Genomic DNA, 16,802 nt, shown 5'->3' with positions numbered 1-16,802 from the left:
TTAAGCACCAAAAAAGCTAGAATTGGAGCTATGGCTCAAATAGCAAAGCACTAGCCTTGAGCAAAAAAGCTCAGGATAGTACCCAGACTCTGAGTTTAAACCACAGGACTGTCATAAAAAAATATGGTATATATTTTACATCCATATCTTCCAACTCTAGACAAACGTGGCTAAGAATAAAAACGTACTAGGAAATGGATATAGCCCAGCCACCATAGCCACGGAAGGCTGGAGAGAAGGAGGAGACTGAGCCTCACGGTTTCTTATTGTTTGATTGATACAGAATCGCCATCGACCAACTGGGGATGATTGAGGAGCAGATTCATCTGTAGAAAGAATTAGCAAAAAATTAATATCCTGCCCAGCACTGGTGGCTCATGCCTTTAATCCTAGCTATTCAGGAGGCTGTGATCTGAGGATCGTGGTTCAAAGCCAGTCTGGGCAAGGAAAGTCCAAGAGACTTTTATCTCCAATTAATCACCTGAAAACTGGAAGTGGAGCTGTGGTGCAAAATGGTAGAGTGCTAGTCTTGAACAAAAGGAGTTCAAGAATAGTATCTAGGCCATGAGTTCAAGGCCTATGATCAACAAAAAAGTATTATTCTAGCAATGGTCAATTTGTTCACTGACTAAGGAAACCAGGTTAAAAAGCCAACTTATGTTATATCTCTATTTCAAACTGTGCTAAGATAATTACAAATATTAAAAACAGATCTTCCAATCCTGAAAAACAATCTGAAGATGTAAACACTAGATACGTATTAATAGTATATACAACCAAGGCACTAATTTTCAATTAATGGAAAACTTATTTTCTGCATTCTGATTATGGTGGTCCTTAAGTAGTAATTATGGTGGTATAAATTTATAAAAGAATTAATATTTGCAGCATTTTTCAACCAAAGAAAAAAGTCAATTTTACTGTATGATAATATAAAAATAAAGTAAAAGCTGGGCCCAATAGCTCATGTCTATAATTCTAGCTACTCAGCTGGCTGGGAGATCATGGTTTCAAGCTAGTCCCAGCAGGAAAATCTGTGATACTCTTATCTCCAATAAACTACTCAGAAAAAGCCAGAAGTAAAGCCATGGCTCAAGTGGTAGAGTGCTAGCCTTGAGCACAAAGTGGCTCAGGGACAACACCCAGGCCTGAGTTCAAGTCCCAGGACTGGGGGGAAAAAAAAGTAAGACAACAAAAACCCATGGCATCTTAAAACAGTTGAATCAAATTTCAGGATATTATCAGGTTCAATTACTCCCACACTTTTATTGTTGTTCTTGTAGTTGTTGTTGCTTCCACCCCTTTCCCACAACTTTAAAACAATTTCTTTTGGTGCTGGTCATGGGGCTTGAACCCAGGGCTCAGGCACTGTCTGTAAGCTCTTCTTGCTCAAGCCTACATTTTTACTCAAGGCTAGAACTCAACTACTTGAGCCACAGCTCCACTTCTAGTTTTTCATTTGGTAGTTAATTGGAGATAACAATTTCAGAGTTTCCTACCCTGTCTGGCTTTGAATCTCTGGCTTTGAATCCTGATCCTCAGATCTCAGCCTCAAGAGTAGCTAGGATTACAGGCGTGAGCCACAGGCACCCAGCATCTCACCCATTCTTTTTTTTTTTTTTTTTTTAATTATCTTCAAATAGTTGTACAAAAGAGTTGCCACTTAACAAAGCAGTTTATGAATAAAATGCATCTTGATCAGTGTTAACCCTTTCAACATTCTCATCCTTCTCCTCCTGACCTACCTCCTTCCTTTACTTTTCTTAATTTTGTAGTCTATACATAAAACTCTTGACAGCATTCTCCACCCCTTCTCTTCTTCATTCATCTTCACTTGGAAAAAATTATATTAAGTGAACTAAGTCAGACACAGCAAGACAAAGGCTGCACGATATCCCTTATGTGTGGAAGCTAGAATTGGTCTTTAAACTTACAAGTTGCATACCACATACTTGTGGTATGCAAGTGGTTACAAATGTATTAACTGAAATATGGCAAATTCAAAGGAGAACTCAAGTAGTGTAACTCCTTAGAAGGCAAAGTCAATGCCTATGCATTCATTTTTTTTGTCATGGGGCTTGAGCTCTAGGTCTGGGTGCTGTCCCTGAGCTCTTCAGCTAAGGCTGGTGCTCTACCACTCGAGCCACAGTGCCACTTTCAGCTTTTTCTGTTTATGTGGTGCTGAGGAATCAAACCTAGGGCCTCATGCATGTGAGACGAGCACTCTACCGCTGAGCCAACTTCTCAAATAAAATTGTCAAAAAAGAAAACAGAACTCTAGCTTTAGTCTGAACATTTACCTTATTATCTGATTTATAAAAAACAACTGTTAGTGATCAGAGCTGAAGTATATCATCAGAGGAGAGAATCAAGACATAAATGACTATTAAAACAAAATACAAAACTTTCTAGCAGGGGCTGGGAAGGTGGCTCAGTGGTAGAGCGCTTGCCTTGCATGCCTGAGGCCCTGGGTTCGATTCCTCAGCACCACATAAGCAAAAAGAAAAAAGCCGGAAGTGGCGCTGTGGCTCAAGTGGTAGAGCGCTAGCGTTGAACTGAAGAGCTGAGGGACAGTGCCCAGGCCCAGAGTTCAGGCCCAATGACCGGACCCCCCCCCCAAAAAAAAAAAAAAACAACAAAAAACTTTCTACCAAGTTGCCAGTGGCTCCTATGTGTCATCCTAGCTATTTAGGAGGCTGAGATCTGAGGGTTGCAGTTCAAAGCCAGCCTGGGCTTTGAGTCTCATGGGGCAGTTCCCATGAGACTCTTATCTCCAATTAACCACTCAAAAACTTGAAGTGGCACCATGGTTCAAGTGGTAGAGTGCTAGCCTTGAACACAAGGAGGTTTAGGGATAGGCTGTGAGTTCAAGCCCCACAATCACTCAGAAAAAAAAAAAACCCAAAAACAAAAGAGGCGAACTTAGATCATAATGGTTTTAGTTAAGAAACTTATATCTCATATCAGAATAAACAACTTACCAGTTAAGTTTAGGCTATTAAATGTCATCAGTATTGTGTCTGCTTTCTGGCAACATATCATATAACAACTGAGAAGTAAATTCATCATATAAAGAACTAGAACTTTGGATTTTTATCTCTGAGTTAGAAGTCCTTTTTTAATGTACGGGAAAATCCCAACTAGTCAAATCACTTTATTGGCTAATATCTTTCTCAGTCAAAGTATATAAAGTTTCCAAATGCCATGTTTCAAAAGCCCAATGGTAAATTTTATTAAATATACTCACTGCTGGTTTGAGTAGATGCAGAATTTATCTGTACTTGTTCAGATGATCCTGTCTAAATTAAAAAATGAACAGATAAATAAAGATGTCCAGGGTATATATCCAAAAAAGACCTACTTGCTAAACAATTGGTCTTACTTGGTTATTATTGGATTCCAAGGTAACAGAGTCAACACCAGCGGCCTTTTCTGCAGCAGAATGGACATGAAGGATCTCTTGAGCTTGACCTACTATAACTCTCAATTCTTCTACAAATTTTTCTTTCTCATTTTCCAGCACAAAGTTATCTTCAACCTGCCCCAAAATAGTCAGTTTATTCACAAAAATGAATTGTTTCTTCAAAATTATAATACTGTGTTAATGGTTAAAAAAAGAAAATAAAACTGAGTATAAACCTAATTGTTTCAAGAGATTAGTAAAATAATAAATATGACCAATGCTACATAGTACATTGAATTATAATGTTTTGAAGCCATACATTTTTTTTCCTGCCAATCCTAGGGCTTGAACTCTGGGCCTGGGTTCTGTCCCTGAGCTTTTATGCTCAAGACCAGTGCACTTGAGCCACAGCTCCATTCCCAGATTTTTGTTGTTAATTGGAGATAAGAGTCTCAGAATGTCCTTCTCAGGCTGTTAACAAAGCACTCTACTCAGATCTCACCCTCATGAATAGCTAGGATTATAGGTGTGAGCTCCCTATGCCTGGGTAGTCACTGATATTTTTCAGATTGAAACTACCTATTAGAGAAAAAAGACAATATATTCCAAAATATTGGAGCTATATAAATCTGTTAATTGAGAATGTAACTGAGGTGATATTTAAAACTAGGGTATTCAGCTGGTCACCGGGATCTCACAGCTGTAATTCTAGCTACTAAGGAAGCTAAAATCTGATGGTCCTGGTTCAAAGCCAGCCTAGGCAGGAAAGTCTGTGAAACTCTTATTCTAGTTAACCACTCCCCTAAAAACCCAAAATCCCAAAGTGGAGTTGTGGCTCAAACAGTAGAGCTAGCCTTGAGCACAAAAGCTCCAAGACAGTGCTCAGGCCCTGAGTTCAAGCCCCAGGGCTGGCCAAAAAAGTCCCTAGAATGTCCAATCCTAAAAGCTTTAAATCACAAGTCAAAAATGAAACATCTCCAAAGACAACAAATGGCCACAGATCTTCATTCAGGCTAACCGTGGATGAAATGAAATAGATACATTTCAGAACATAATATATTAAACTAGAAACAAAACTGACAAAACTACTGACTTTTAAATCATTTACTTCTACTTTAGCCACAAATGCATATACAAAAGCATTATGTATTGTATTTGCCACCCTAGTCCCATCCCCATGAAAAATCTGAAAATATACTAACTTAAAGCTGGGTGCTAGTGGCTTAAGCCCATAATCGTAGCTAGGAGGCAGATATCTGAGGATCCCAGTTGGAAACCAGCCCAGGTAAAAAAATCTGTGACACTTATCTCCAATCAGTGACTAACACATTAGAATTGCCAGGGTACCTTTGCAAACTATTGATACTTAGGTTTCACCTTTAAAGATACTGATTCAATTAAAGCACATGCAACAAACTGTTTTTTCTAAACTCATCAGATATATATCATAGAGCTAATGATGAACAGACATTGATCTAGAATAAAATCCTCTCATATTTCTACAGATGAATATACAGAAAGCAGAGAAGATACAGTGACTAATCTCTGATCATCAACAATTTAGCTCTGTACAGATTTTAAAAACTAATTGCATCCTTTAAAAAGAGATAATTCTAAATAAGTGAAGAATTAGGGAGAAAAAGAGACAGAGAAAACTAAAGAGAAAATAATTTTGTTGTACTACACTTACCATATAGTCTGCAATATCCTCTGGTGCATCACCATCAACATCAAACTTGAAAGTAACCATTTTGCTGTTGTGTGTCTCTAACTGACACTCCACCATATTGTCTCCAGAAGTTGACACCTAAATACATATATTTTTACCAGTTTAAGAGTCACTGTCTTCTTTTCGTAAATTACACAGGGACTATGTAAATAAGGCTATATACAATACATATGAAAAATTATTGAAATATTTCAGAATGAAAGAAAATCCCATTTTCCCTTGGTGAAACACCATCAAAACAGCCATTCTATGACAAATCTGACAAACACACATTACTGAGTAAAAGATAACTTAAAACTGTGATTCAATGGGAAAGAAAATGAAACTTGTATACACGTTTTTTAATATATAGCAAAAATACAAAAAATCACTATGTCTATCTGCAATGTAATACCTAAATTCAGTCATTTGTTTGCAAAAATCTGTTATTCTAGCAACATGTAATTGGAAACTTTCAAAATCATCATAATTTCAGTTAAGGTTCTGGAGACTAAACCTAGGACCTTGTATATGGTAAATATCTACTCTATCACTGACTATGCTTCTAGCCCCCAAATTTTCATACACCAACCAATTCTACTTTGGGTATCTATCCTAAGCAAATACCTAGGGGAAGATACACAGATCTGTGTTCTAAGTTGTTAGAGATAAAAGAATAGATGAGAGAATAGAATATAGAGAGGAGGAGGGAGAATGAAAGGACAGGAGGAAAAGGAAAAAGAAAAGGAAGAGAAGGAAGAGGTGAAGGAGGAGGAGGAGGAAGAAAAGACTAGCAGAAAGAATAAATCTAAATCTAAATGAAAAAGGAGAGAAGAAATGATTCATTTATAAAGTCTGATCTGGGAGGCTGGGAAGGTGGCTCAGTGGTAGAGCACTTGCCTTGCATGCATGAGGCCCTGAGTTCAATTCCTCAGCACCACATAAGCAAAAAAAAAAAAAAAAAGAAAAAAGAAAAAAGCTGGAAGTGGCGCTGTGGCTCAAGTGGTTGAGTGCTAGCCTTGAGCTGAAGAGCTGAGGGACAGCGCCCAGGCCCAGAGTTCAGGCCCCACGACCAGACCCAAAAACAAAACAAAACAAAACAAAACAAAAAAACCAAAGTCTGATCTGGAATCAGCTCTGACTGTAACACTTGCTACTTGGATGACTTCAGGAAAATTGCTTTACCTCCTTAATCCTCAACAAGCTCATTATTAAAGATGAGTATATTATAGCCTATTGTACAGGGGTTTTGAAAGGTTATATAATAAAAATGAATACAGCCAGTGGCTGATGGCTCACGCCTATAATCTTAGCTACTCAGGAGGCTGAGGACCCAAGTTCAAAGCCAGCTCAGGCAGGAAAGTCTGTGAGACTCTTATCTCCAATTAACCATCAGAAAGCTGGAAGTGGCTTATGTGGTAGAGTTCTTGCCTTGAGCTGAAGAGCTCAGGAACAGCATCCAGACCCAGAGTTCAAGCCCCACAACCGACCAAAAAAAAAAAAAAAAGGAAAAGAAAAAGAAAAAAATATATATATATGTGTGTGTGTGTAACATCTTTAGAGTCCCTACTACAAAATAAGTCAATACATTTTTGCTACTATTACTAGTGGGATTACAATCTTAAGATAAAACACTACGTACCCATACAGAAAAAAAGAGATGAAAACAAATTAAAATTTTAGCAGGAGCTATGAGAGGGAGTTAAAAACAATTTTTTATTTTCTTCCATTTCTCCTATATTCCACATATTTAACAATTAATATATGATACTCTTATCAGAAATCTTTAACGGCTGAAAAGATGCTTTGCAGATGGTTTCATAATATCTTTTTTCCTTTTTGGTTGGTCATGGAGCCTGAACTCTGGGCCTGGGTACTGTCCCTCAGCTCTTCAGCTCAAGGCTAGCACTCTACCACTTGAGCCACAGCACCACTTCCAGCTTTTTCTGCTTATGTGGTGCTGAGGAATCGAACCCAGGGCCTCATGCAAGCAAGGCAAACACTCTATCACTGAACCACCTTCCCAGTGCCAGTTTCATAATATTTTATACTTACATGCATAGCATTGCCCTGTAAGTGCACTCTAACCAAACCACATTCATCCACTGACCTGGAGGACAATAAGCTGAAATTTAGTCCCCTTTTCTGGTCGTGGACAAGAAGCTCTTCTCTGTTTGATCCGGTCCTGTTTGCCATTTCCGCTTGAGTTATCAGGGTTATTGGTACTTTCCTTCATAGCTGCCACATCTTGATTTGAGCTAGTAATTTGAAAAAAGTGATTCATTCTGATGCAGTCAATAAAATTTTTAAAATAAAAATCCCAACCCAAACCTTACAATTAGAAGTCCTAAATAATGAGTTTAAGGAAAGTCAATAAATACTACAATACATTTTGTAATTATAAATAATAATTAGACTGGGGCTTAAACCCAGGAGCTCTTGCTTATCTTTTTCTGTTCAAGGTTGACACCCTACCACTTGAGCCAAATCTCCACTTGGAACAATGTAGTTTAAAAAGTTATGAATTTGGGGATGGTGGAAGGGAAAGAATGGTAGTGGAAAAACAAAGCAGGAAGTAACAATGCTCGATAGGAAATGTACTCATTACCTTACTCATGTAACTGTAACCCCTCTGTACAATTATCTTTACAATAAAAAATAAAAAATAAGGGGCTGGGAAGGTGGCTCAGTGGTAGAGCGCTTGCCTTGCATGCCTGAGGCCCTGGGTTCAATTCCTCAGCACCACATAAGCAAAAAGAAAAAAGCCGGAAGTGGCGCTGTGGCTCAAGTTGTAGAGCGCTAGCCTTGAGCTGAAGAGCTGAGGGACAGTGCCCAGGCCCAGAGTTCAGGCCCCACGACCGGACCCCCCCAAAAAAATAAATAAATTACCTTTCCAGTCATATTAAAATTGTATTTGAATACAAGTATTCAAATAATATAACAGAATGAGTTTTCTTTAGCATATATATTAGCATCTTTCTAACAATAAACACAAATTTATGAATAAAAATGTTATGATTGTATAACTGTGAATGTTCTAAATGCCATTGAATCATAGTTAAATGGTGTGTTGTAGGATATGCAAATTATATTTCAACAAAGCAGTTTTTCAAGTTCTGAAAAAATTGAGATTATAGTGTATATTTTGCTACATTTTCTTAACAATAATAGGAATGAAAGAAAAATGTTATCAGTGATAGACCAATTGTAGAGCCTTTTATTAGAGGATGCTCTTAATAAATTTTATCTTATTTGTTTGGATGTCATTTTACCAATATGTTCAAATAAAACTTCTAAAATAAGCTGGGCACAGGTGGCTCACACCTGTAATCCTAGCTACTCAGGAGGCTGAGATCTGAGGATCGTAGTTCAAATCCAGCCCGGGCAGGAAAGTCCCTGGGACTCTTATCTCCAATAAACCACTCAGAAAAGTGGAAGTGGCTGTGGCTCAAGTGGTAGAGCACTTACCTTGAGCTAAAGAGCTGAGGGACAGCTTCCAGGCCTAGAGTTCAAGCCCCATGATCAAACAAACAAACAAAAAAAAAAACAATTCTAAAATAAAAACTTCTCACTCAAAATGGGGGATATACTACCAAGTGCCTCATGGTTTATGGCTGTAATTCTAGCTATGCAGGAGTATGGTTTCAAGGCAGTTTGGAGAGACAAATCTAAGAGACTATTAAGAGAGTCTTACCTCCAATTAACCAGCAAAAAGCCAGAAGTAAGGTTATGGCTCAAGTGGCACAGTGCCAGACTTGGGTGAGAAGCCACATACACTCAACATAAGCACACACTATGGAATATTACATAATCAAAAAGAAAAGTGAAATCATATCATTTGCAGAAAAATAGATGGTACTGGGGGACATCACATTGAGTGAGACAAACCAAGACCACAAAAACCAAATTATGTTTTCAGCTCACAGGTGAGAGCTAGACCTAGAAGACATACATATTCATTGACTATATATGTGAATACATATACATATATAAAAAGATAAACAGCTCATGAATCTAAGGGATGACTTAGGAGGGGAAGGGCACAAGGGAAGGAAGAGGGGAAAAAGATAGAAGATGTATAATTTTGTAATACATTGCAAAAATCATAAGGAACCTCAATTGAAAGCTGTTGACCAATAAGAGCATAAGGAGTGGGAAAAATACGTTCTATGGTGTGTGAGTTCAAGTGGGAGTATGTTGGGATAACAAAGATTACAGAGGTTCAATATGATCCAAATAGATCATTTGCAACTATGAAAACAGAGCATTGAAACCTACTGACATAGTCTTGGGAAGTCCTCTATTGATCAACAGCTTTCATTGAGGTTCCTTATGATTTTTGCAATGTATTACAAAACTATACACCTTCTAATGATTCAATGAGTAATTACAAATATAAAGAAAATACATGACAATTAGGGTATGGGTAGGGCTGGAAAAGATGGGGAAGAATTATGAAAGGGGTGGCATAGATTAAGATGCATTATACTCATAAACTGACATGTTTAATTGAAACTCTGTACAAGTACTTCAAGATAACAAAAAAATTAAAAACACATGACAAAAACAACATCAATGGAAAAAAGAAAATATTAGAAAAAGAATCTAATGGCCCAGTGCCAGGCTCATGCCTGTAATCCTAGCCACTCAGAAGGCTGAGATCTGAGAATTGTGGTTCAAAGCCAGCTGAGGCAGGAAAGTCTCAGAGACTCTTATTTCTAATTAACCACAAAAAAGTTGGAAGCAGAACTGTGGTTCAAGTAGTAGAGCACTAACCTGGAGCAAAAAAGCTCAGAGACAGTACCCAGGCCAGGACTGGTACCAAAAAGAACTAAACATACAACTACAGAAATAAAAGTCAATGAATGGGCAAAACAACAGAATAAATCAGGACACAGAAATCAGTGAACTTGAAGATAGAAGAACACAAATTATCCAATATATACAACATATAGAAAAATAGTTTATAACTATCAAGTAATTATAATTATATATCTAATTATAACTTATATCTTGAGATTTTTGGAATTTTACTCTAAATTATATTTTTCTCATTTCTCTTAAGCTTTTTTAAAAACAGCACACTAATACTAAATAATAGAAATAAATGGTACTAAAATTCTCAAAAATAAACACAATAAAATATTCAATACTTTCACACTGTATGATTGCTATAAACACAAAAAGAGTAAAAATAATTCCTCCCATTTTTATTAAACCTATACACTAAAACAAGAATACAATGCTTCTCTTGCTAAGATATATTAATTATCTCATTACTACATATGATTGAACATACCCTCATTGTTTTCATGGTACTAATTTGATAATACTTACCTTCGAAGTACATCTGGTTTTTGAATAGCTACTTGCTCAGCTCCAGCTGGTTGGGATATAGGCTGCAAATAGTATAGAAATAAAGCGTGTTATGATAATGGCAAAATTCAAGCTAAAGATACAATTTCAGAAAGCATGACTGCTACATTTCATATTTTAGTTTATCTTGCAAATCAAGTAGAATGTCTCTTGTTATTGTCTATACCAATCAAATTATTGACATTATTTCACCAAGTACATCTTATTCATTAAGATTTGGGGGGGGGCCTGGGAAGGTGGTTCAGTGGTAGGGCGCTTGCCTTGCATGCCTGAGGCCCTGGGTTCGATTCCTCAGCACCACATAAGCAAAAAGAAAAAAGCCGAAAAAAAAAAAATCTTTTTTTTCCCTTTTTTTTTTTGCGGGGGTGGGGGTCCAGTCGTAGGGCCTGAACTCTGGGCTTGGACGCTGTCCATCAGCTCTTCAGCTCAAGGTGAGCGCTCTACTGCTTGAGCCACAGCGCCACTTCCGGTTTTCTAGTGGTTTATTGGAGATAAGAGTCTCACGGAGTTTCCTGCCCTGGCTGGCTTTGCACTGCGATCCTCAGAGCTCAGCCTCCTGAGTTGCTAGGATTACAGGCATGAGCCACTGGCACCTTGCTTCATTAAGATTTTATATTAAATCAATTACCACTTTTTTGTGCTAGTGCTGAGGATTTAACTCAGGACCCGGGCACTGTCCCTGAGCTTTTCTACCTGAGGATGTTGGTCTGCCACTATAGCCACAGCTCTTCTGGTTTTTGGTGTTGAGGGGTGTGTGTGTGTGTGTGTGTGTGTGTGTATTTAATTATAGAGATAAGAGTCTCATCTGCCACTACAGCCACAGCTCTTCTGGTTTTTGGTGTTGAGGTTTGTGTGTGTGTGTGTGTGTGTATTTAATTATAGAGATAAGAGTCTTGTCTACCACTATAGCCACAGCTCTTCTGGTTTTTGGTGTTGAGAGAGGTGTGTGTGTGTGTGTGTGTGTGTGTGTGTGTGTGTGTGTGTGTGTGTGTGTGTGTGTGTGTGTGTGTGTGTGTGTGTGTGTGTGTGTGTGTGTGTGTGTATTTAATTATAGAGATAAGAGTCTCATAGACTTTCCTGCTTGGGCTGGCTTTGAACTGTGATCCTCAGATCTCAGTCTCCTGAGTAGCTAGGATCACAGGCATGAGCCACCCCATACCACTTCATAAATTTAACACTTAACATTCTTTTGTTTCTGTTGTCTTAACAAGCAAGCATTATTATTGAACTTACAGTCATGAATATAAAACTACTACTTACTATAGTGCCATTCCAAGCAGATAAGCCAATGACTCATTTTCCACTAAAAAGGCAAATATCAATCGTGGTCGAAAATAATTTTAAAAAATTACTGACCCCATCATCTATGCAGTGCTACTGGTGGCAACAAAAAGAGACTTTGGGTGAAAACTAACAAAAGTCATTTTCCTACCCAGTTAAACCCTGTATGATGGATCCACATTCTCTAAAAGGTTAGATTCCTTGAAACAAGACATCAAATCTGCTGTGAATTGGTCAAGACTGATTCTGTAGCTTGAAGCCATAGCACATTGGAGCTCCTCTGCATGAGTTGGGCTCTTCCATGTACTATGACTCTAGTTGTATTTTTCTTTCTTTTTTTTTTTTTTTTGGTCCGGTTGTGGGGCCTGAACTCTGGGCCTGGGCACTGTCCCTCAGCTCTTCAGCTCAAGGCTAGTGCTCTACCACTTGAGCCACAGCGCCACTTCTGGCTTTTTTCTTTTTGCTTATGTGGTGCTGAGGAATTGAACCCAGGGCCTTGAGCATGCAAGGCAAGCGCTCTACCACTGAGCCACCTTCCCAGCCCTCTAGTTGTATTTTTCTACCTCCCTTGATTATTTCAATCCCTCTTCAGTCCTGTCCACTAGCAACAGTAGAAACAGGTGGGCCTCATCACCCCATACCTCCCATGGGTAACAGCAGTTAGCAAAATCTCTCTGTACTACCAACAATTTGTGCAATAGAAAGAACTCACATAAACTACAGGCAATAACTTTTGCAATAAAGTGTTGCAAACTTGGGGTGATAACTACAATGAAAGCTGGGCTAATAGGCCTGATGTGCACACAGAAAGAATAACCTGATTCACACCACCCCTTAGACAAAACAGCAGCAGTGAGGTCAATCAGCAGATTAAGAGTGGCTGGGGCTGAGAAGGTGGCTCAGTGGTAGAGCACTTGCCTTGCATGCATGAGGCCCTGGGTTCCATTCCTCAGCACCACATAAGCAAAAAGAAAAAAGCCGGAAGTGGCGCTGTGGCTCAAGTGGTAGAGTGCTAGCCTTGAGCTGAAGAGCTGAGGGACAGCGCCCAGTTCCAGAGTTCAGGCCCCACAACCGGAACCCCTCCCCCACCCAAAAAAAGAGTGGCAATCCCACCTACCACAGCTAAGCAATAGGTATAGGGTTGATTTTCCAATAAGAGTAACAAGGAACCCAAAGCAGATTGATAAATCCTCATTCATCACCAGATAACAGCAAGAGGGGGGGGGTTGGCATTCATATAGGGGATGCCAGCAGCCCTATTATTTCCTAGCCCTTAATTTAGCAGCAGACAATGACTAAGGGCCAGCATCTACAAGTTTTCACCTGACAGCACAAAACCTCTCAGACCTAGGAAACTACTGGGGCTCCACTAAGAAGCATGAAAAGATACAAGCCAGGAATCTCCTGATCCTTCTTCGCCAAAGAGAAGATAGCAATCTAGGCCATTATGTACTGGTCATCTACCCAGTGGCAGAGAGTTATATAGACCTCAAAACTCCTAGCATTCTTCTTGGCAGTGGCCAAGTAAGTATTCATATATGCTAGAAGAACCAGCAGTGACAGATATAAAGGACATCAGCACCCCTTATCCCCCATCTAACAACATTTGCCAGCATCAGGAAACACTTTTAACTCTATAGGTAGCACCAGCAGAGACCAAGTATAAGATAAACCAGAGCAAGAAAACTAAGCAGAAATGGATAAAGCTAAAAAAGAAGATTTAAGTATATTTGAGTCTTAGCCAGGCACTGGTGGCTCAAGCCTGTAATTCCAGATACTTAGGAAATTGAGATCTGAGGACTGTGGTTTGAAGCCAGCCCAGACAGGAAAGTCTGTGAGACTCTTTTATTTTTGTCAGTCCTGGGGCTTGAACTCTGGACCTGGGTGTTGTACCTCAGCTCTTCAGCTCAAAGCTAGTACGCTACCACTTGAGCCACAGCCACTTGAGAGACAGTGCCACTTACGGCTTTCTGAGTGGTTTATTGGAGATAAGAGTTTCACGGACTTTACTAGACTTTCCTGCCCAAGCTGGCTTTGAACCCTGATCCTCAGATCTCAACCTCTGAGTAGCTAGGATTACAAGCATGAGCAACCAGTGCACAGCTGTGAGACTCTTTTTATTTTTTAGATAAGGTTTTTATTGTGAAAACACCATACAGAGGGGTTACAATTACATGAGCAAGGTGATGAGTACATTTCTCTTTTATCTCCAATTAATCATCAAAAATCCAGAAGTGGAGCTGTGGTTCCAGAGGTACAGCATAAGCCTTAAGCAAAAAAAAGCTAAGTTACATAACCCAGGCCCTGAGTTCAAGCCCCAGTAGTGGCACACAGAAAATATTTGAGTCTCTAAACATAATATCAAAGAATTCTAGTACAATAGAAATCACTCGTGATAATAGAACAAGAAAAATCACAACTCAAATGAGGAAAGACAATCAAATCACACTAATACAAGATGAATCAAGATCTGAGAAGGACTTTAAAGCAGCCATCATAAAAAGACCCTCACAAAGCAATTATGTTTATCTGAAACCATAAAAAAACTTCAGGAAATAATTATAACTTTTAAAAGCATATGGAAATTATAGATCTGAAAAATATAATAATCTCAATTAAAAAACTAGTAAGATGGGCTAAATAATGAACTAGATGTGAACAAAAATAGAATCTGTGAACTTGTGAACAGAGTAATAAAAATTTACTTAATTTGACTATGGAATCAGCTTAGGTGTCTATTAACTGATGAATCGACAAAGAAAATGTGGCACATATACACAATAGAGTATTTTTCAGCCCTAAAGAAAAATGAATGTTATGTTCTTTTCTTTTTTTCAGTCATGGGGATTGAACTTTGGGCCTGGGCACTGTCCCTCAGCTCTTGAGCTCAAGGTTAGCACTCTACCACTTGTGCCACAGCACCATTTCCAGTTTTCTGAGTAGTTTATTGGAGATAAGAGTCTCATGGACTTTCCTACTCGGGCTGGGCTGGATTTGAACCACAATCCTCAGATCTCAGCCTCCTGAGTAGCTAGGATCACAGGCATAAGCCACCGGCGCAAATTATAACATTTTCAAGATGAATGGAACTGAAAAACATCATGTTAAGCATATTAAATTGGACTAAGAAAGACAAATACTGTATGTTCTCCCCCACATGTAGAATCTAGTGGTAAAAAGATAAAGGAGCTAGGTGCTGGTGGCTCATGCCTGTAATCCTAGCTACTCAGGAGGCTGAAATATGAGCATCAGACAGGAAAATCCTTAGACTCTTAACTCCAATAAACTACTCAGAAAAAGCCAGAAGTGTTGCTGTGGCTCAAGTGGGAGTCTAGGCTCTGAATTGAAGCCCCTGGACCAGCAAAACAATAAAACAACAACAACAAAACTCCACGGTGTAGTGAAGCAGCACTATGTGAACCGTGATTAGCGAGGGATGACTATTTTGGGGGTATTAGTCCATTGTCTGCCATATAGCTCACAAAAATCTCCCATTCTATATGTAGGCTTTTTAGCTTGTTGCGTATGTCCTTTGCTGTGCAGAAACTTTTTAGTTTGACACAGTGCCATCTATCAAGTCTTTTTCTTTGATTAGTTGTGCTTCTGGATCTTTACTCAAAAAGTCTCTACCTCTGTCCAGGAACCCTAATGTTCCCCCTATTCTTTCCTGTAATAGTTTCATGGTATCAGGTCTTACATTGAGATCTTTAATCCATTTGGGAAGTGATGTTTATTGCAACACTATTCACTATGGTGAAAAGTATGGAATCAGCCCAGATGCTCCTCAATGGACTAGATCAAGAAAATGTTGTATATATACACAATGGGTACTCATCCATTAGAAAGAATGATACAATACCATTCATGTAGAATGTAAAGAAATGGAAAGACTTGGGAAAAAAATGTTAAGTGAAGTAAGTAAGTCCCAGAAAGATAAAGGATCCATGTTTTCCCTTATATGAAGAAATTAGATTTAGCTTACAAACTCATAAGTAAATATATTGGGTAGTATGCAAGTGTATACAAAGTATACTGTATACAAATGTATACTGAAATATGGTAGATTCAAATGAGATCCAAATAGCATAAATCCTTAGAAAGCCAAAATCAAACTTCAGCAACATGCAATAACAAGAAGTGGGTGCTCAAAGGGAGTAAGTGGGGCTGAGGGGAAAAGGGTAGACAAATGATGAGAAGAAGACTAGGACAATGTAGACAAGAATCCAATGTACATCCCACAAAATTAAGAAAAGGGAAAGAAGGTCTGAGTAGAAGACGGATGGGTGAAAATATTGAAAAGGGTGACAGATCAAGATATGTTGTATTTATATAACTGCTTTATTAAATGGCAACTCACTTGTATAACTACTTAATGATAATATTTTTTTTTGGTCAGTCGTGGGGCTTGAACTATGGGCTTGGGCGCTGTCCTTCAGCTCTTCAGCTCATGGTGAGCGCTCTACCGCTTGAGCCACAGCGCCACTTTCAGTTTTCTAGTGGTTTATTGGAGATAAGAGTCTCACGGACTTTCCTGCCCTGGCTGGCTTTGAACTGCAATCCTCAGATCTCAGCCTCCTGAGTAGCTAGGATTACAGACATGAGCCACCGGCGCCCAGCTATAATAATATTTTTTTTTTTAAATAAAATAGGACATTGGAATGGAGGGAACCTTTTTTTTTTTGGTGAGGGAACATTTTTAAAAAGCAACAATATGCATGTAACTCAGCAGTTCAGTGCTTGTCTACCATGCATAAGGTTTTAGAATTGATCTCTAGCACTGAAAAAAAAGCACATAATTAGAGCAGTAGAAAGAGATAACAAAAACATAGAAACAAAAAAAAATTCAAAAAAGTGATAGGTGAAAACATCCCAAATTTGGCTAAGGATATAAAACACAAATCCAATACGCTGAGTGAACTTCAAAAGATATACACTGGTATGAGGTCATTTTTTTTTTGTGGGTCATGGGGCTCGAACTCAGGACCTGAGCACTGTCCCTGAGCTTTTTTGCTCAAGGCTAATGCTCTACCACTT

General features: G+C 38.7%; 1 protein-coding gene across 4 annotated transcripts in view; it reads right to left on the bottom strand.

Moving 5' to 3' along the window:
- The window catches only part of Wnk3 (WNK lysine deficient protein kinase 3), a 109,051-nt gene that overhangs the window by 44,030 nt on the left and 48,219 nt on the right, over positions 1-16,802 (bottom strand). For all 4 annotated transcript variants that reach the window (XM_042684874.1, XM_042684876.1, XM_042684875.1 and 1 more), the window contains exons 10-15: positions 10,449-10,510; positions 7,222-7,369; positions 5,094-5,210; positions 3,383-3,538; positions 3,248-3,299; positions 189-326 (exon numbers count right to left, since the gene is read on the bottom strand). In XM_042684874.1, the coding sequence (XP_042540808.1) occupies positions 189-326; positions 3,248-3,299; positions 3,383-3,538; positions 5,094-5,210; positions 7,222-7,369; positions 10,449-10,510 (673 nt within the window). The remainder of the gene's footprint in view (positions 1-188; positions 327-3,247; positions 3,300-3,382; positions 3,539-5,093; positions 5,211-7,221; positions 7,370-10,448; positions 10,511-16,802) is intronic.

This window comes from Dipodomys spectabilis, unplaced genomic scaffold (genome assembly GCF_019054845.1).
Source record: "Dipodomys spectabilis isolate Male_0828 unplaced genomic scaffold, ASM1905484v1 ptg000091l, whole genome shotgun sequence".
NCBI classification, from domain to species: domain Eukaryota; kingdom Metazoa; phylum Chordata; class Mammalia; order Rodentia; family Heteromyidae; genus Dipodomys; species Dipodomys spectabilis.
This window is presented reverse-complemented; position numbering and strand designations above follow the sequence as displayed.